Source organism: Aspergillus oryzae, chromosome 7 (genome assembly GCF_000184455.2).
Source record: "Aspergillus oryzae RIB40 DNA, chromosome 7".
Lineage (NCBI taxonomy): Eukaryota > Fungi > Ascomycota > Eurotiomycetes > Eurotiales > Aspergillaceae > Aspergillus > Aspergillus oryzae.
Window position 1 is genome coordinate 471,390 of NC_036441.1, and position 13,970 is coordinate 485,359.

At 48.1% G+C, this 13,970-nt stretch overlaps 6 protein-coding genes and 1 non-coding gene across 7 annotated transcripts; 4 read left to right on the forward strand and 3 right to left on the reverse strand.

Moving 5' to 3' along the window:
- Nucleotides 1–240: 240 nt before the first annotated feature.
- Nucleotides 241–1,594, forward strand: AO090011000178 (uncharacterized protein; the record flags this gene model as incomplete). The annotated part of the gene is made up of 3 exons (XM_023232824.1): nucleotides 241–474; nucleotides 571–815; nucleotides 1,450–1,594. The coding sequence occupies 3 exons, from the start codon at nucleotides 241–243 to the stop codon at nucleotides 1,592–1,594; spliced, it is 624 nt and encodes a 207-aa protein (XP_023093393.1).
- Nucleotides 1,595–2,956: 1,362 nt separating this feature from the next.
- On the forward strand, nucleotides 2,957–3,028 carry AO090011t00003. Its single transcript has one exon. It is a non-coding gene; the product is annotated as a tRNA-Glu (tRNA).
- A 1,054-nt stretch (nucleotides 3,029–4,082) lies between these two features.
- Nucleotides 4,083–4,709, forward strand: AO090011000179 (uncharacterized protein; the record flags this gene model as incomplete). The annotated part of the gene is made up of 1 exon (XM_001825804.3): nucleotides 4,083–4,709. One exon carries the CDS (start codon nucleotides 4,083–4,085, stop codon nucleotides 4,707–4,709), a length of 627 nt encoding a protein of 208 aa, XP_001825856.3.
- An 897-nt stretch (nucleotides 4,710–5,606) lies between these two features.
- Nucleotides 5,607–6,286, forward strand: AO090011000180 (uncharacterized protein; the record flags this gene model as incomplete). The annotated part of the gene is made up of 2 exons (XM_001825805.3): nucleotides 5,607–5,970; nucleotides 6,033–6,286. The coding sequence occupies 2 exons, from the start codon at nucleotides 5,607–5,609 to the stop codon at nucleotides 6,284–6,286; spliced, it is 618 nt and encodes a 205-aa protein (XP_001825857.3).
- Nucleotides 6,287–7,003: 717 nt separating this feature from the next.
- AO090011000181 (uncharacterized protein) lies at nucleotides 7,004–10,083 on the reverse strand (the record flags this gene model as incomplete). Its single annotated transcript, XM_023232825.1, has 2 exons — nucleotides 7,004–7,070; nucleotides 8,459–10,083. 2 exons carry the CDS (start codon nucleotides 10,081–10,083, stop codon nucleotides 7,004–7,006), a joined length of 1,692 nt encoding a protein of 563 aa, XP_023093394.1.
- Nucleotides 10,084–10,885: 802 nt separating this feature from the next.
- On the reverse strand, nucleotides 10,886–11,554 carry AO090011000182 (uncharacterized protein; the record flags this gene model as incomplete). Its single annotated transcript, XM_023232826.1, has 2 exons — nucleotides 10,886–11,399; nucleotides 11,490–11,554. The coding sequence occupies 2 exons, from the start codon at nucleotides 11,552–11,554 to the stop codon at nucleotides 10,886–10,888; spliced, it is 579 nt and encodes a 192-aa protein (XP_023093395.1).
- Nucleotides 11,555–11,643: 89 nt separating this feature from the next.
- On the reverse strand, nucleotides 11,644–13,257 carry AO090011000183 (uncharacterized protein; the record flags this gene model as incomplete). Its single annotated transcript, XM_023232827.1, has 6 exons — nucleotides 11,644–11,702; nucleotides 11,821–11,877; nucleotides 11,902–12,041; nucleotides 12,142–12,551; nucleotides 12,602–12,750; nucleotides 12,867–13,257. The coding sequence occupies 6 exons, from the start codon at nucleotides 13,255–13,257 to the stop codon at nucleotides 11,644–11,646; spliced, it is 1,206 nt and encodes a 401-aa protein (XP_023093396.1).
- Between the last annotated feature and the right edge of the window lie 713 nt (nucleotides 13,258–13,970).

Sequence of the window (13,970 nt, forward strand, 5' to 3'; positions counted from 1 at the left end):
ACTTCATACAGCTACAGGGTATATATACTTGAAAAACTAAAGGCTCGAGATGTTTTAGTAGCTAGGGTTGCTCGCAGAGTTGGTTTAAGTGCAGGCATTCAGCAAAGATATGTGGTGGTGCATTAAATCCGCGGTGCTGACCGGAATTAGTTCTCGTCCTTAAATTTAGCCACCGGTAAAGTTAAAAAAAACCCACGATCGGCCTTCCAATCCTTCAACCTCTCATATTCATTCTCCGCCATGCTTCTGCGGCTCTACCAAAAACTGCGAGGTCGGAATTATTCCGATCCTTGTCTTTATACCTTTCCCTTTTCTCTGTATTCGATTATGGTCCAGTTTACAATTGCTTTGGCGCTGCGGGACAAATCACAATCATCCCGAGAATTAGCGAAAATTAAGCATCGCCTAGTAAATCTACATCGGAATGAAAATTTAAGCGAGGACTATCTTTTGCACGTAAATCCGAAGGGAAAGGTGAGTTATCAGAGACATTATACATTTCTCGAAATAGGGCAGGCGCGAGGCAAAATGGCTACATAAAAGCATCGTACTGATTTATATACATTGCAGGTCCCAGCGTTAACCAGCAAGTCAATTCCAGCGCCTCTCACAGACAGCTTATCCATCTCATATTGGGTCTGCGAGCAACATCCAAGCTTGATCCCGGAAGCCCATCGGACAACCATACAACGCCTACTGTCCCAGCTTCACCACATTCAAGCAGAGAATAATCCAAACCCGGCAGTAGATGACCTTCTGGCTCGTACTGATATCTCGCCTGAGCATCGTCGCGCTTTAGAGTATAAACGAGACTGGTAAGCTTGACCTGGTTCGTTCGCACTTTCACATTCCAAGGTAACAGGGTGCGCTATACAGCGACAGAAAGCAAATAGAACCCGATTTAGATAATGGATACGAAGATGGTATGACGGATCAAGCGAGACAGCTGTTCTCTAAGGTTCTGGTTGAGTACCAAAAGTTCAACCACGGGGGGATGTGGATATTTGGGGACAAAACAGGCCCAACAGTGCTGGATGCACATATTGTGGCATTTACAGCGAGACTCATTGACATCCATCTTGAAGAATTGGTCCCTCCCCAGTTGCAAACATATGCAAAAGCGATCATGGAATTGCCGGAATGGGAGACAGTCATGCAAGGGATGCCAACAGTCTGGAACCCTTCCCTGGGCCCGATAGATCAACTATAGACATATCATTCGAAATATACTCGTGAATGTCCAATTATCGAATCTCCCTATTCGGTCGAGTTATCACATCAAAGGCGGAAACAACCCAAACCAAGCCATAATTCCCGGGCGGCATTTTACCAGCGCCAGAAATACTAGAGCAACCGTTCTCGACGACAATCAAGCCAAGGGTATTCCTTCCAAGTTCTGATAGTAGCGTCCATCCAAGCCGGCTTGCGCCCTAGCTTCTGCGTTAAAAGGCTCCTTGATGTAGCCCCGGAAGTACTTCCGTACATTGCTGCGGAAAACGTGAACTGGGTCGGTTCCCTCTTCTTGACAGATCCATGTCAACCATCTATGGCCGGTCGTAACGTGTGTGATCTCGTCGTTATGGATAACCTCTAAACTCTGAACACTCTCGGTATCACCCGCCCTGCGGAACTTGTCGATGGTCATCGGATTGACATCTAGGCCTCGCGCTTCATGTACAAGCGCAATGATACTGATCCGTGCCCTGAGATCATGAGCTGTCATAGTAGCCGATTCCCAGAGACCGTGATGAACGGGGAGCGCGCCAAAGTAAGAACCCATTTCTTCTATCCGCGCGCGCAGTAGCGAGAAGTGTTTGGCTTCGTCGTTAGCTACCTTAAGCCAGTCATGAAAGAATGCACGTGGCAGTTCCCGCGAGCCGCCTGGTGAATCTGGGTTCGTCTGGAACGTTGCGAACCGTATGCATATGTCAACTGCAAGATCGATGGCCCAGAGCTCAATATTCGCCAACGCATGCAGCATGGCAATTCGGCTTTTCAGTGTACCACCTTTTCCGGCCTTTGGTATGGCCCAGGGTTGGACTTCAGACAGCCCTTCCCGTGGAGGTTGAGCGGGAGGCGAAACACTTCCTCTTCCAAGAGGCATAGGAGATGATGAGGCTTCCTTCTCGGTTAAGATAGAAAATAAATGATGAGTCAGTTCGATCTTATGTTCCGGGTTCGCCGTATTCAGAATATGAGCACACCAGTCACACACTGTAGCATTTTCGTCAAGGTATTTAGCTGGACCTGACTCAATCTGCTGAGCTGGCGGATCTTCCTCTTGCGGGGTGGTCTTGTTCTTAGACCCTCGATTTTTCTTCGCCTTGAACTTTTCACTGACAGGTTCGAGCTTAACTAGCGACACCTCAGAACCGTCTTCTGTATTGTACATCAAAGTCACGTATTCGCCACGAACATCGACCGGGTATGTGCAGGCCTTAATGCCAACACTCGATTCGCCAGTCTCTACGTTGAAATCATACGCATGCCATGGGCACGAGGCAACGTATGCTGAATCTTCAATATCGATCTGAGAGTCCTGCATAGGACCGCCGGCATGCGGGCATTCGGCCTCCATGGAGTAATAAGTCCAACCATCGTCGGTTTCATTGGCCGCGCGATCTACCTTCTTTGACGGCTCAATTACAGGGAGGCGAAACAATACCAGGCGCTTTTTGTCGGAGAGATGGATGACATACCGCGCCTGGGTAAAGTCAGAAAGCTGACCAAGCCGAACTACCACCATCTTGCATATGCAGACCTGGTTGTTGATTGTAATAAAGGGTGTATACAAAATCGTATGTGGTCTGATTCATGCCTGCCCAATGTGGGGTCACGTGGGGTTGTGTAGATTTTTGTCAGACCATCCCGTATCAGGCAAAGAGATCTTTGAGTGAATTATTAAACTATTAAATTGCATTTATTTATACAAAACTGGGCACGATCTTCAACACAATCCGATATGGTGTAATGGTTAACATCGCTGTCTCTCACACAGCAGCTCGGGGTTCGATTCCCCGTATCGGAAGATTTTCTTTTTATTTTTTATTTTTGGCTCTTCGCCATCTTCTGCTGTTAAAATACCTCCAATGAGAGAGAGCCGGTGTTTACATTAACTCTGATCAAAGCATTTCTGAACTCAATGTTCAAGCTCTCGGGCTGTGGACACCGGAACGAGGCTGAAAGCGCGTAGTTACGGATTTCAACGTGGGATATGTACAAGAATGGTTGTGTTATATATAAACCGCCCGTTCCCGCTTCACCAGTCTCCTCACTCCCCATCCTCAACACTACCTTCGGCTTTAGTGTCAACAGATTTATAACTGTTAAATAAAACCATGCCTACTGTCGACCCGCAGATATTTAGAAGATTCAAATTGGACTCTGCCCCTAAACGACGAGCTCAACCGCAGTTTTCGCCGACCGGCAGGCCCATTAAGCAGTCGCGGAAGACACATACCAAATCTCGCAATGGCTGTGCAACATGCAAACGGAACCGAGTCAAGTGTGATGAAGGTCGCCCAATTTGTGGTAGATGCTCTAAACGGCAAGAAAGTTGTGTTTATGAGGAGAAGCCTTCTCCTGAACTCAGAGACAAAGTCGGTCTGCAAGAAATAGTTTTCTGTGACCAGTTGTTAGACAACCGGGCAGAACACGAACGTCTAGAATGGCGCATCGAGACTGACCTTACATACTCGCTCATCAACAACATTTTGAGCACTGGTTCACCACATCGACCCCCAAGAGGAACAAATATCCCCGCCGCCGCAATGACACCAAGTACGCACCTGACGCAACACTTGCCCAAATGCATCGATATGTCATTTCAGTCTTACCCAGGGTGTAAATTATTCCATCGATTTGTTTTGCCCAACTGTGCAGCTACCCCGGCGCTCATGCATGGTCTCCTTGCGCTATCTGCTCGACAGCTGCAACACCTTCAGCCTTCGTGCCGGCTTCATGAAAGAGCCTACCTTTTCCACACACAGGTCGCCACAAGATTACTAAATCAAGAACTTACACAAGCTACAATAGCAGCCAAGAATCTTGATTTTATATTTGCTACGTGCCTGTTGATCAACATGATATCCTTCGCGACAGATGAGACTATCCCTTCCAACTCCTGGTTGTTCATGTCCGATAGCGTGTCCATCGACAACGCTCTTAACTGGTTCATGGTACAACAAGGGATGGGCTACTTGTCGAAAATTCTCAATCGCAATCCCAATGGCAGTGTCTGGAACACAGAGCTCGACGCTGACACATCGTGCAACCCACAATTTGTCATCAAAGATGACCTTCCGTCTTATTCAGACTTGGAACTGATACCCCAAACACTAGCTGAAATCTGTTGCATCACAGCAGACAATACCCCAGACAATAACTCGTATTATACGCCTCTTGTGTTACTTTCCCGAGCCTTCCGCATCAAGAGCGTGGGATTCGGCAACCTTAACAGCTATTTATCTTTTGGCCCACATGTAACGCAGTCTTATCGCTTACTGCTGCGTCAGAAAGATGAGAGGGCATTACTGCTTTTTATGTTATGGTTGATGCTGTTCGAGGAAGAAACATGCTGGTGGATTGGAGCGCGCACGAGGAATGAGTACACAGCCGTGTTGTGGCTGCTGAGCCGGAGCGAAGACCAGAGGATAAGAGAGGTCGCTCGGGATCCGTCGGTTTTTGTCCGATCGAATGCTTCAGTGTAGTTGGCTTTGTGTCTTAGTTGTTTAAGTTTACGTTGTCAGTGCAATTAAGTTTTTCGCAACGAGTTTGGCCGACGATTTCTCGTGACCTTTCCTCGAATGGTGATGAGGTATTTTCCATTCCACCAAGGAATCCTGACGCAAGAATCACAATCGATCGTGGAAGCATCGAGTGAGCTCATCCATGGCCGGTCGAAGTGACCAGAGACCATGTCCCAAATAGGAAATTTTCGTATCAAGATGTGGGTCCGGGAGGATCCAACTCTCGAATTGATCTATCTCATTGGACAGCGAACCATCCCGCCTCATATACTCTGGCCGCACCGAACAATGTCCTGGGAAAAGGGCATCAGGACACTCATGGCAAATAGGACAGGAAAAGCTATATAAGGACCGGGAATTCCACTGCTGAATATGTCTTCATTGACTAACAGCTCACATTCTCTGAATATCTTATTTGCTATACGCATTTGACAGCAAACCAGTGGACAATATGGTCAACGTCGCGATTGCTGGTGGTACCGGTGATGTAGGGAGGACCATCCTGGAGGTATTGAAAGAATCTACCAAACACCAGGCGTTTGTCCTATCTCGAAAGGTATGGATACCCCATTGCGACAATTAACCAAGATGCTGACACAAGATAGTCGTCGACAGAATTCCCAAACACTCTCGTGGCTGACTACAATGACATCGATCAACTCGCCTCCCTGCTTGAGGACAACAAGATTCATACAGTCATATGCGCTATATCCGCTGAGGTGGACTCCCTTGAGTCGGCGCAACTGAACCTGATCAAGGCAGCCGCACGGTCCCAGACCACGAAACGCTTTGTCGCAAATGGATTTGCTATTCCTTACCCCAAGGAGTTCGTTATTCGACCCTTTCTATCCCATCACAATGCTGACTCATATTAGAGCCCTGGAAGTTTTACCCCAGCTCAAGGTCTATTTCGACGGATTGGAAGAGCTTCGCAAGTCAGAACTGGAATGGACCGTATTCCATATCGGCATGTTCATGGACTACTTTGCCACCCCGGCCCTGAAGTCATACCTGAAGCCACACATCGCCGCATTAGATCTCGAAAACAAAGTCGCTGCCATTCCAGGAGATGGTAAGGTCCCCGTAACTCTGATCTACTCGTTTGATATGGCCAGATTCGTGGTTGCATCGCTGGACCTGGAACACTGGGAAGAAGAAAGCCGTGTCGTTGGGGACGAGATAACTTGGAATGAGTTTCTTGTTCTGGCTGAGGAGGCTCGTGGTGAGTATTCATTTACTACATTCATTCGATACCTATCGACAGGTCTCGCTAATTGAAATTAGGATCCAAATTCGAGGTTCACTATGATGACATCGAGAAGCTGAAGCGGTTCGAGATCACCGAACTGCCGGCCCAAAAGGCTCTCTACAATCGGGTCCCGAAGGAGACCTTTCAGTGGGTTACCGCGATCTTTGAACGGTTTACTGCTGACGGTAGCTCTCACATTCCCAAGACTGGTAGCTTGAATGAACGTTTCCCCGAAATCAGAACGCTTTCGGTTAAGGCGATGCTCAATACTTACTGGAAAAGTGGATGAGCTAGCCATGGATATTGTTCGAGGTTTGGGTGATATGATGTTATCCATACTATTTCGGTTGGGTACCCAGTTCAAGTTATAATTGTACTCCCAAGAATATTAGAATAGCGAAATGGATTGATTTGTAGACAGTGATCCCTTCGATGATGCTGAGCTTTCGAACTTGTAGATTAACTATTGGACTTTTAAGAAACTAATATTAGACAGTCAGAGTAGCCTGGTCACAGGAATAAGTAGACAGGGAGCTCCTACAAAAATCCGCGGTTAAACCCGGACTGGAGAACAGGCATTCAAAACACAGTCATGAATACCTGCGGGAGGACAGATATAGCACTGCAGGTGAAACATGACTGGTCATTATTTCACAGAGGCGGTCAAAGAGAAACAGTCGAAATAAAACAAAGCAGTTCCCTCCCCCGCTCTCCAACCCAACTCAATCGCCCTCCCCCTCACCACGCAGAACACTCAGGAATACCTGCCTATCACCCGTTACCATGTCTGACGATACTGCTGCTGCTTGTAAGGTCTGCGCAAAGGAATCGTCGAACGACATCACCCTCAAAAGATGCGCGAAATGCAAGACCCAGTGGTACTGCTCGCGTGAGTGCCAGAAGGCCGATTGGAAGACCCATAAGAAGACTTGTGGCAAGAACGCAGACGAGACATTCGCCAATACAACCTCGACCGGTGGTGCCCGTCCCAGGAACCTCGAGATCTTTATCGAGAAGCCGTTCCACCAGTTGCACAGCATGAAATGGCTCCACGAGCGCCCGGAGAAGGACGTCTACAAGCTCCTTATCGATACGTATCGGATGAAGATGGAAGACCAATACACCATCGAAGGTGAAGTCGATGAGGACTCGATCTATTCCGGTAGACCCGACAGTCGCGACGGGTTTTGTCGATTCCTACGCCTGGTGGAAAAGAAACACGGCTTGCTTCCCCCCTGGTGGTCTCCGGAGAAAGCAAAGGCGTGCGTGGCCTACGGGCTGAACAAAGACAATTGGAGCTCGCTCGACTGTTGCGCCGAAAAGGGCGACTTTGTCGAACACTACGGGGATCCCACCTTTCCGATGCAAATGAGAATGTTCGGGGAGCAGATCTATGGGAGGGGACCAGGAGGACAGCCTGGATTTCAGATGATGCAGATGATGATGCAGGCTGAAAAGGGCGAAATACAGACTAGTTTGTTGAATATGCGCCGTTGAGATGGGTAGGTGTCATCTACACCAAGAGGTTGACAGGTGGTTCTGGTTAAGATGAATGAATTTCTCTATCCTATTCCTTATATGTAATCAAGGCGACACCTTCTCTGGCTGGTTTCTGAACTGCAAAAGAGACCAGGATTATGTACAAGGAGTCAGGGTTGGGAGCTCTGCAGGATGTACGGCCTTATTGTATCCAGCATTCTCTCCCTTCTATTGAACTTGCAACTATTATTCAACATTGACTCTGGGGTACTATAATCCTCGATTAGGTGGCTTGGGCGCTAGAAAACGGCCAACTGCCATTGATAAGGAGTTACGATATGCATGGCTACTAAGCCTTTCCCTCAGTAACTCCACAATCGCTTTTTGGCCCTCCAATTTGGCTATTGCGATTGGCGTACGGCCAGAAGAGTTACGGATGTTGGCCTCCGCACCGTGTTGGAGAAGCAGCTTGACAATGGCGATATGTCCCTTCCGAACAGCCAAGAACAGTGCGGTCTCATCTTGCTTATCGCGAGCTTCAATATTGGCTCCATTTTCAAGAAGCATCTTGGCAAAGGTATCGCTTCCGTGCCAAGCAGCCAGGAGCAGCGCTGTCTGAGAATGCGCATCGCGAGCTTCGATATCTGCCCCGTTCTCTAGCAGCACTCTGCCAACGGCCTCATGTTTACGATCAGCGGCGCCTAATAGAGGCGTCTTACCACTCTGATCCCGCGCCTCAACGACGGCACCTTTTTCAAGCAACATCCTGACTATGTTCTCATAACCTGCCCAGATGGCAAGGAATAATGGTGTGCGACCTGCCTGGTCCTGTTTCTCAACGACGGCACCTTTCTCAAGCAACACCCTGGCTATGTTTTCATAACCTGTCCAGGCGGCAAGAATTAATGGCGTCCGACCTTCCCCATCCTGCATTTCAATACTCGCACCTTTATCAAGTAGAACTTTGACTATTGTTTCATACCCTCTCCAAACGGCAGCTGATAATAGCGTGCCACCTCTCAGATCCTGCTCCTCAATGGCGACACCTTTGTCAAGCAGCAACCCAACTGTTCCTTCATGTCCATTTTTTGATGCTATGGTTAATGGCGTCCATCCATCTCTATCCCTGCCTTCTATAGCAATGCCTTTCTCAACCAACATTTTGACGATGGCCTCGTGCCCAGCCTCAGCTGCCCACCACAATGGTGTCCTTCCTTCATCGTCTGTTGAGTCTGCGATAACGTCGCGTCGAGCAACTAGCATTTTTGCAATTGTTTCATGGCCATTTCGGGATGCGTGCATTAACGGGGTTAGTCCGCCTGGGCCCCTGCAATCCCCCTCAACATCGCTGCGGGTCAGCAGCAACCATACTATGTCCTCGAGTCCTCGTTCGGCTGCTTGTAACAATGCAGATGGATTCTCAAACTCCATAAGTGTCATTAGTTTGGCATCAGAGTAGATCTCTGGAGTGATGCCGTCACACTTCCCACAGCCTTTCGATTTCCGATGACGTGCTAGACGGCCTGCTCGAATGATCATTTGTCGCATTGGGTATTGCGAGGGTCGGTATTTACGAAGATCAAGCTGATTGAAGCCTTCGCTACAAACTCTTTCGAATCGCTCCATTGTCAGGAATTCTGAATCTCTCACGTAGAGAGCAATCAATCTCTCTCCCTCACCTTCCTCCTTACAATGAAGAATCGCAAGCCCCAATCCTCGAGGACCAATACCCATGAAGCGAACTGTCAAATTGATCCCTGTGCTGGTCCCAGCAAACGGGGCGTTGAATGGATCAAAGGGATTGAATCGCACAATATTATGAGAGCCTATGAAGGCAGCGGGAGAGGTGGCGAGAAGACCACCTCGATTATCAGCGGACGTCCATGCAAAGAGACTATGATCATCGGAAATACGCATAATCTCCTCTTGGAGTCTGATAAATGCCGTTTCGCGTTCTCCGTAGATCAGTGGTATGTTAACCCCGAATATTCCGAGGAGGGAATAGGCTCGGTCCTCAACCCTAGTCGTTACTCTCTCCGCTGCCCAGGACATCCTTTGCGCGATGCTGAAGGATTCAATATCCTCATCACCAGAGAGAACACCAATCGGGATACGTGTACACTCGCAAATAGCCTGTTGAAGATCCGCCTTGTTCCCCAATTCCTTCCAGTTTTCATCAAGGAAAGTAATTTTCCTCGGCGCAATTAGCTCTTGGAGAGTCCATCCCCTCGTAAACCACCTGCTCTCTTTGAACTCCTTAGAAGGTACGTCAGCGAGATACGCATAGCATACCTCAGCGTCTTGGTACCATCGATACATGGAGTTGATGGCTTCAGACAGTTCAGCGCTGCTTGTCTTATCGATGCAACAAGAATCTATCCAAACATATTCGAAGCCTTCGGTTTTAGCGAGATGGCAACACCGTTGAATCTTGCTGTATCCTTTTTTCTGTCTCGTATGAAGTTGGTCTGCATGCATATCCTGGAAGGTGACTTCCTCGCCCTCCCATGTATGCGACAAGATCGCATAAGGCGGGATCCTGTCGTCTGTAAATTCAATAATCTCAAAGTTGCCTGTGTGACTCTCTTCGGTATGTAGTAGACGCATAATTTAGATAAACACGTCGTGCTCTCTGTAGTAGAAGTAGGTCAATACATCGAGGCTTCAATTCCGAATACGGGTCAGTGCGTCAAATCTAGCCGCGAGGCTGTGACGGTCACCTCAGTTCGCGAGAGTGATATCGTGTGTTTTCAGGGGCAGGGGACTTCAAGTTGGTCTGGCAGTTGAGCCTGGTGCAAAGTCAGAGTCCAAGAGGAAGGGCAAGATGAAGCGGGCAAAAATTGATAAAACGTGTTCGAGTTCGTGCTCAAATCTGCGAGATCAGGGTGTTTGCTGCATTTTGTTCGCTTGGGCACAGTGATTGACGCCTCGGCAAGGTGGCGGAGTCCATTAACTAAAGAGTGTGCCAAATGAGATCTATCCACGAAGAAATAGGATGAGTCCAACCAATAGGCGTCATCCCATCCTGCTCGTCTTACTAGTACTAGTAGTACTACCACTACTAGTACCGAAGGTGCTGCCTGTTTGGGCCATCAATGACTTGTTAGTCACCTGATTGGTCGTAACGCCTTTTTAGGCCTTTGTACGTAAACACAAAGAGTTTGATAGAATCAACAATTAACCAGCATTCGCACTACTATTCAGAGCTAAAACATCATATGTTGAACTGGTACAAGTTTGGTTAGCAGTAAAGCTGACTAGTCACCGATTTATGTGAACTACATTAGTATTCAATATTACTTATTCCACAGTAGATGGTTTTATTAAATCTGTCTCTATGAACTAGACTAGGACATTAACTGGTAGTTCACTCGTATAAATAAAACGTACAACGACAGTGACAAGGACCTCATTCAACTGTATAGAATAACTGATCGAACGGTTCTACGTCGATGATCAAGCCCCCCTCCAATTGCATAGTGTCCATGTCACCCCAATTACAAGGTTCGCGGAACATCTGCGCGCCCCTTGTTCCAAAAGAAATAGGATCTAGTGCAATGGCGCTTGCCTCAACATCTTGCATTGCGCCTGCTAACCAGCTATCGTCCCAGCCAGGGTATACATCCTGTCTACCACTTGGAGGTGCAGCAGAATTTCCTGGCATGACCGCATCAATCGTTAGGATCTGGTCCATATAATCCTGTACCGTACGGTACACCTCTCCTGCAACTCGGTTGCGATACTTGTTCACAGCTTCCAAGAAACTAGTCAGGATTTGGTAGTAGAGCTGGGCCTGTGGGCTAGTGTGGCCGATATCATCGAGAAGTAGTAGAGCGCTGTCGAAAAGCCTTTCAACGTCGCGGCGGGGTTCTCCAGCAAACATAGAAAAGCCCAGGATAAGACCAGCCCCAAAGATCCATGCTCTATAAGTATCCTTTAGCACCAACTTAATAGGACATTAGATTGAGAAACAAGGGAGTTTACTTAGGGAATGGGGGAAGTTGGGAGCATACTTGAGAAGGCAAAAGTTTCGGAAGACAAGCCCTGCCGACTTCGCCCGTCGACACATGTCAACCATATATAAGGACGAGCTAACGCATACTTGGGCCAGCTTGGATACTTTATTATTCTTTAGAGTGACATCGGAGGCCTCATCGGGATCACTAATCAAATGATCCGGCGCTTTTCCGCGTAGCCGTGACGTGAGATATGCGATAAGATATGGCCTGGTGACGAGAATTACCGCAAAATAATACAAACAAGATACGTGGATGCTCCCAACAAGCCGTTACCGATCTCTAGGCTCCAGAGTTTGTGAACTATGAAAGGGATGGTAGAACTGACGGAGGGTTGTGGGAAGGCTGCCACTCCACTTCCGGAGCTGCATAAGGAGGTCCTCAGCTGTGATTATATCGAGGAGTTTACCTTTGCTGAGAGTGTCGACGATATTATCCAGCAAGATACATCCATCACCAATGGCATGGAAGGCCGATTCAGTCTTTGATTCTATAATATTCGACCAATTGGGCACTGTAGGTAAGCTTCTCGGCCTGGAGAGCACAAAGCTGCTCAGGGTATCAAGATTACGCATGCTGTGCCAGGTTCTTCGTCTACACAAGCCAGTCAATGTCTGTTTTAGCGCCAGTAGGCGTAGCTACAACTCACCTGCGTTCACTATCTTCCTTAGATAGTGCAGAGCTGTAAGCCTCAGAGCTGTGGAGTTCAAGGATAATAGCTGCTCGTGCAGCTACCCCGAGGAACATTGATGCAGCGTTGCGATGGCAAGCGCCCAGCATATAAAAGGCCATAAGTAGAAAGAGCCGCACTGTTTCAACATTCTGGACCATCAACATGTCGGCAAATGCTACTTGTCGCGCGCGATGAAAGTAGCTATTGGCAAAATGGGTGTCTTCGGGTGACCCTTCAACTTGGGCGCCAATGGCAAGGGCAACGTCCATTGCTGCAGCATCCTCACGCCCCACAAACAAGCTAGATGTGTCCTGTGATATAGGCGTACGGGCCGCTATTAAGGTTTCAACTTCATGCTCGGTGAAGAGATCCAAGATCCCGCTTGTCTGTAAAAATTCTCAGAACGTAGCAGACACTTCACTCGCCCTTCACTCACTGCATCGTTATAAAATCCCATCCATACATGGAGCTTCTCCCGCTCGACACTATCAACATTGACACTTATTGAAGAACAATGATCCATATCGACAACAATGTGATGTCGTTCAGAATCCGTGAAAGGCACCGATCCTACGTACGCCTTGACTGTCTTCCGCAGAAAGTGTAAAAATGACAATGCTGATGTCTCTCCTACATCCACTATTACAAGTCCGGATTAGTTTTTCGAAAGGCATTGTCCTAGCGGTTGAACTATTTCACACCTTTTGTTGACTGATCTGGCCTGAGAGGGAACCGCTGGTGCGGACGGGCATCGGGTAGAGGATGGTCATCACTTCTTGACTCAGGCGTCACCATTTCAGATACATGACCATCCAATTCAAAGGGCGGATTGCTATTTCGAGTCGTAACACCCGATCTCCGCGAAAAGACATCTACCCCGTCAATGGCACGACCATGTGTTGTCAAATCTGTGACGCATGGTTTGCGCCTCCGACGGTCGGTCCCGGAATAAACGCATGCATGCGCCTGTCCGCGTCGCATGCACGAGGCACAAGGGCATTGAGAGTCGCATCGTATTTTCAGGGCCTTGCAGGTATGACATGCACGGCTAGATCGTTGTCGATCTTCCAAGCGCACTTTTGGGCGCGGCATGACCTAGAGGATGCGTCGTTCTTTTACCCAAGATCTTAAGAGCAGAGAAGATTAAGAGTCAAGGTGGTTATCGGAAGGTTTCCAGGAGTGACTCCTCTCTAGCTCTTGCAACGCTTATCTGTGTTTTAAACTTTACTGATACCATGGGAGCACGGATCCTACCCCGCATTATTACTGGAGCTAGCTTGTTAGGGCTGTTGGATATGTTCGTCGATGCAGACTGTCGAAGTTTGAATGACGTTGAGATAAACCCCCCTCGGTTTCAGAGGAGTTCTTCGCCGGCTTAGGTGATTGAGCGCTCGATTTCTATCTTCCAAATGCTAATTTATCATCTAATGCGGTAGAAAGCATCTGTAGAAGCCCTAATTTGGCGAAGTGAAGACACGAGGGGACGATCAAGCGATAAGCGGCCGAAGGTGCCAAGACTTATCATTATGGCCTTCATACACAGCGAGCAGAACAAGATGACTATTTGAGTCTAAGAACATGTGGAACCAAAGGTCAAGTAAGACCGAAGTTTAACTTCAAACCCTTGGTCGGTCCTTATCCGCCCCTTACCCGCCCTTTTCCGTGCCTTGGCTGCTATAGCCGAGGATAATGTTGCTTTCCAAGCATGCTATGAGGGCGATAACGGCCGAAGGGGATCCACAACCCGCAGACCGTATCTGAACAATTGATTCGATTCCACGGCGTTCTTATCTCTCATCTTCTCC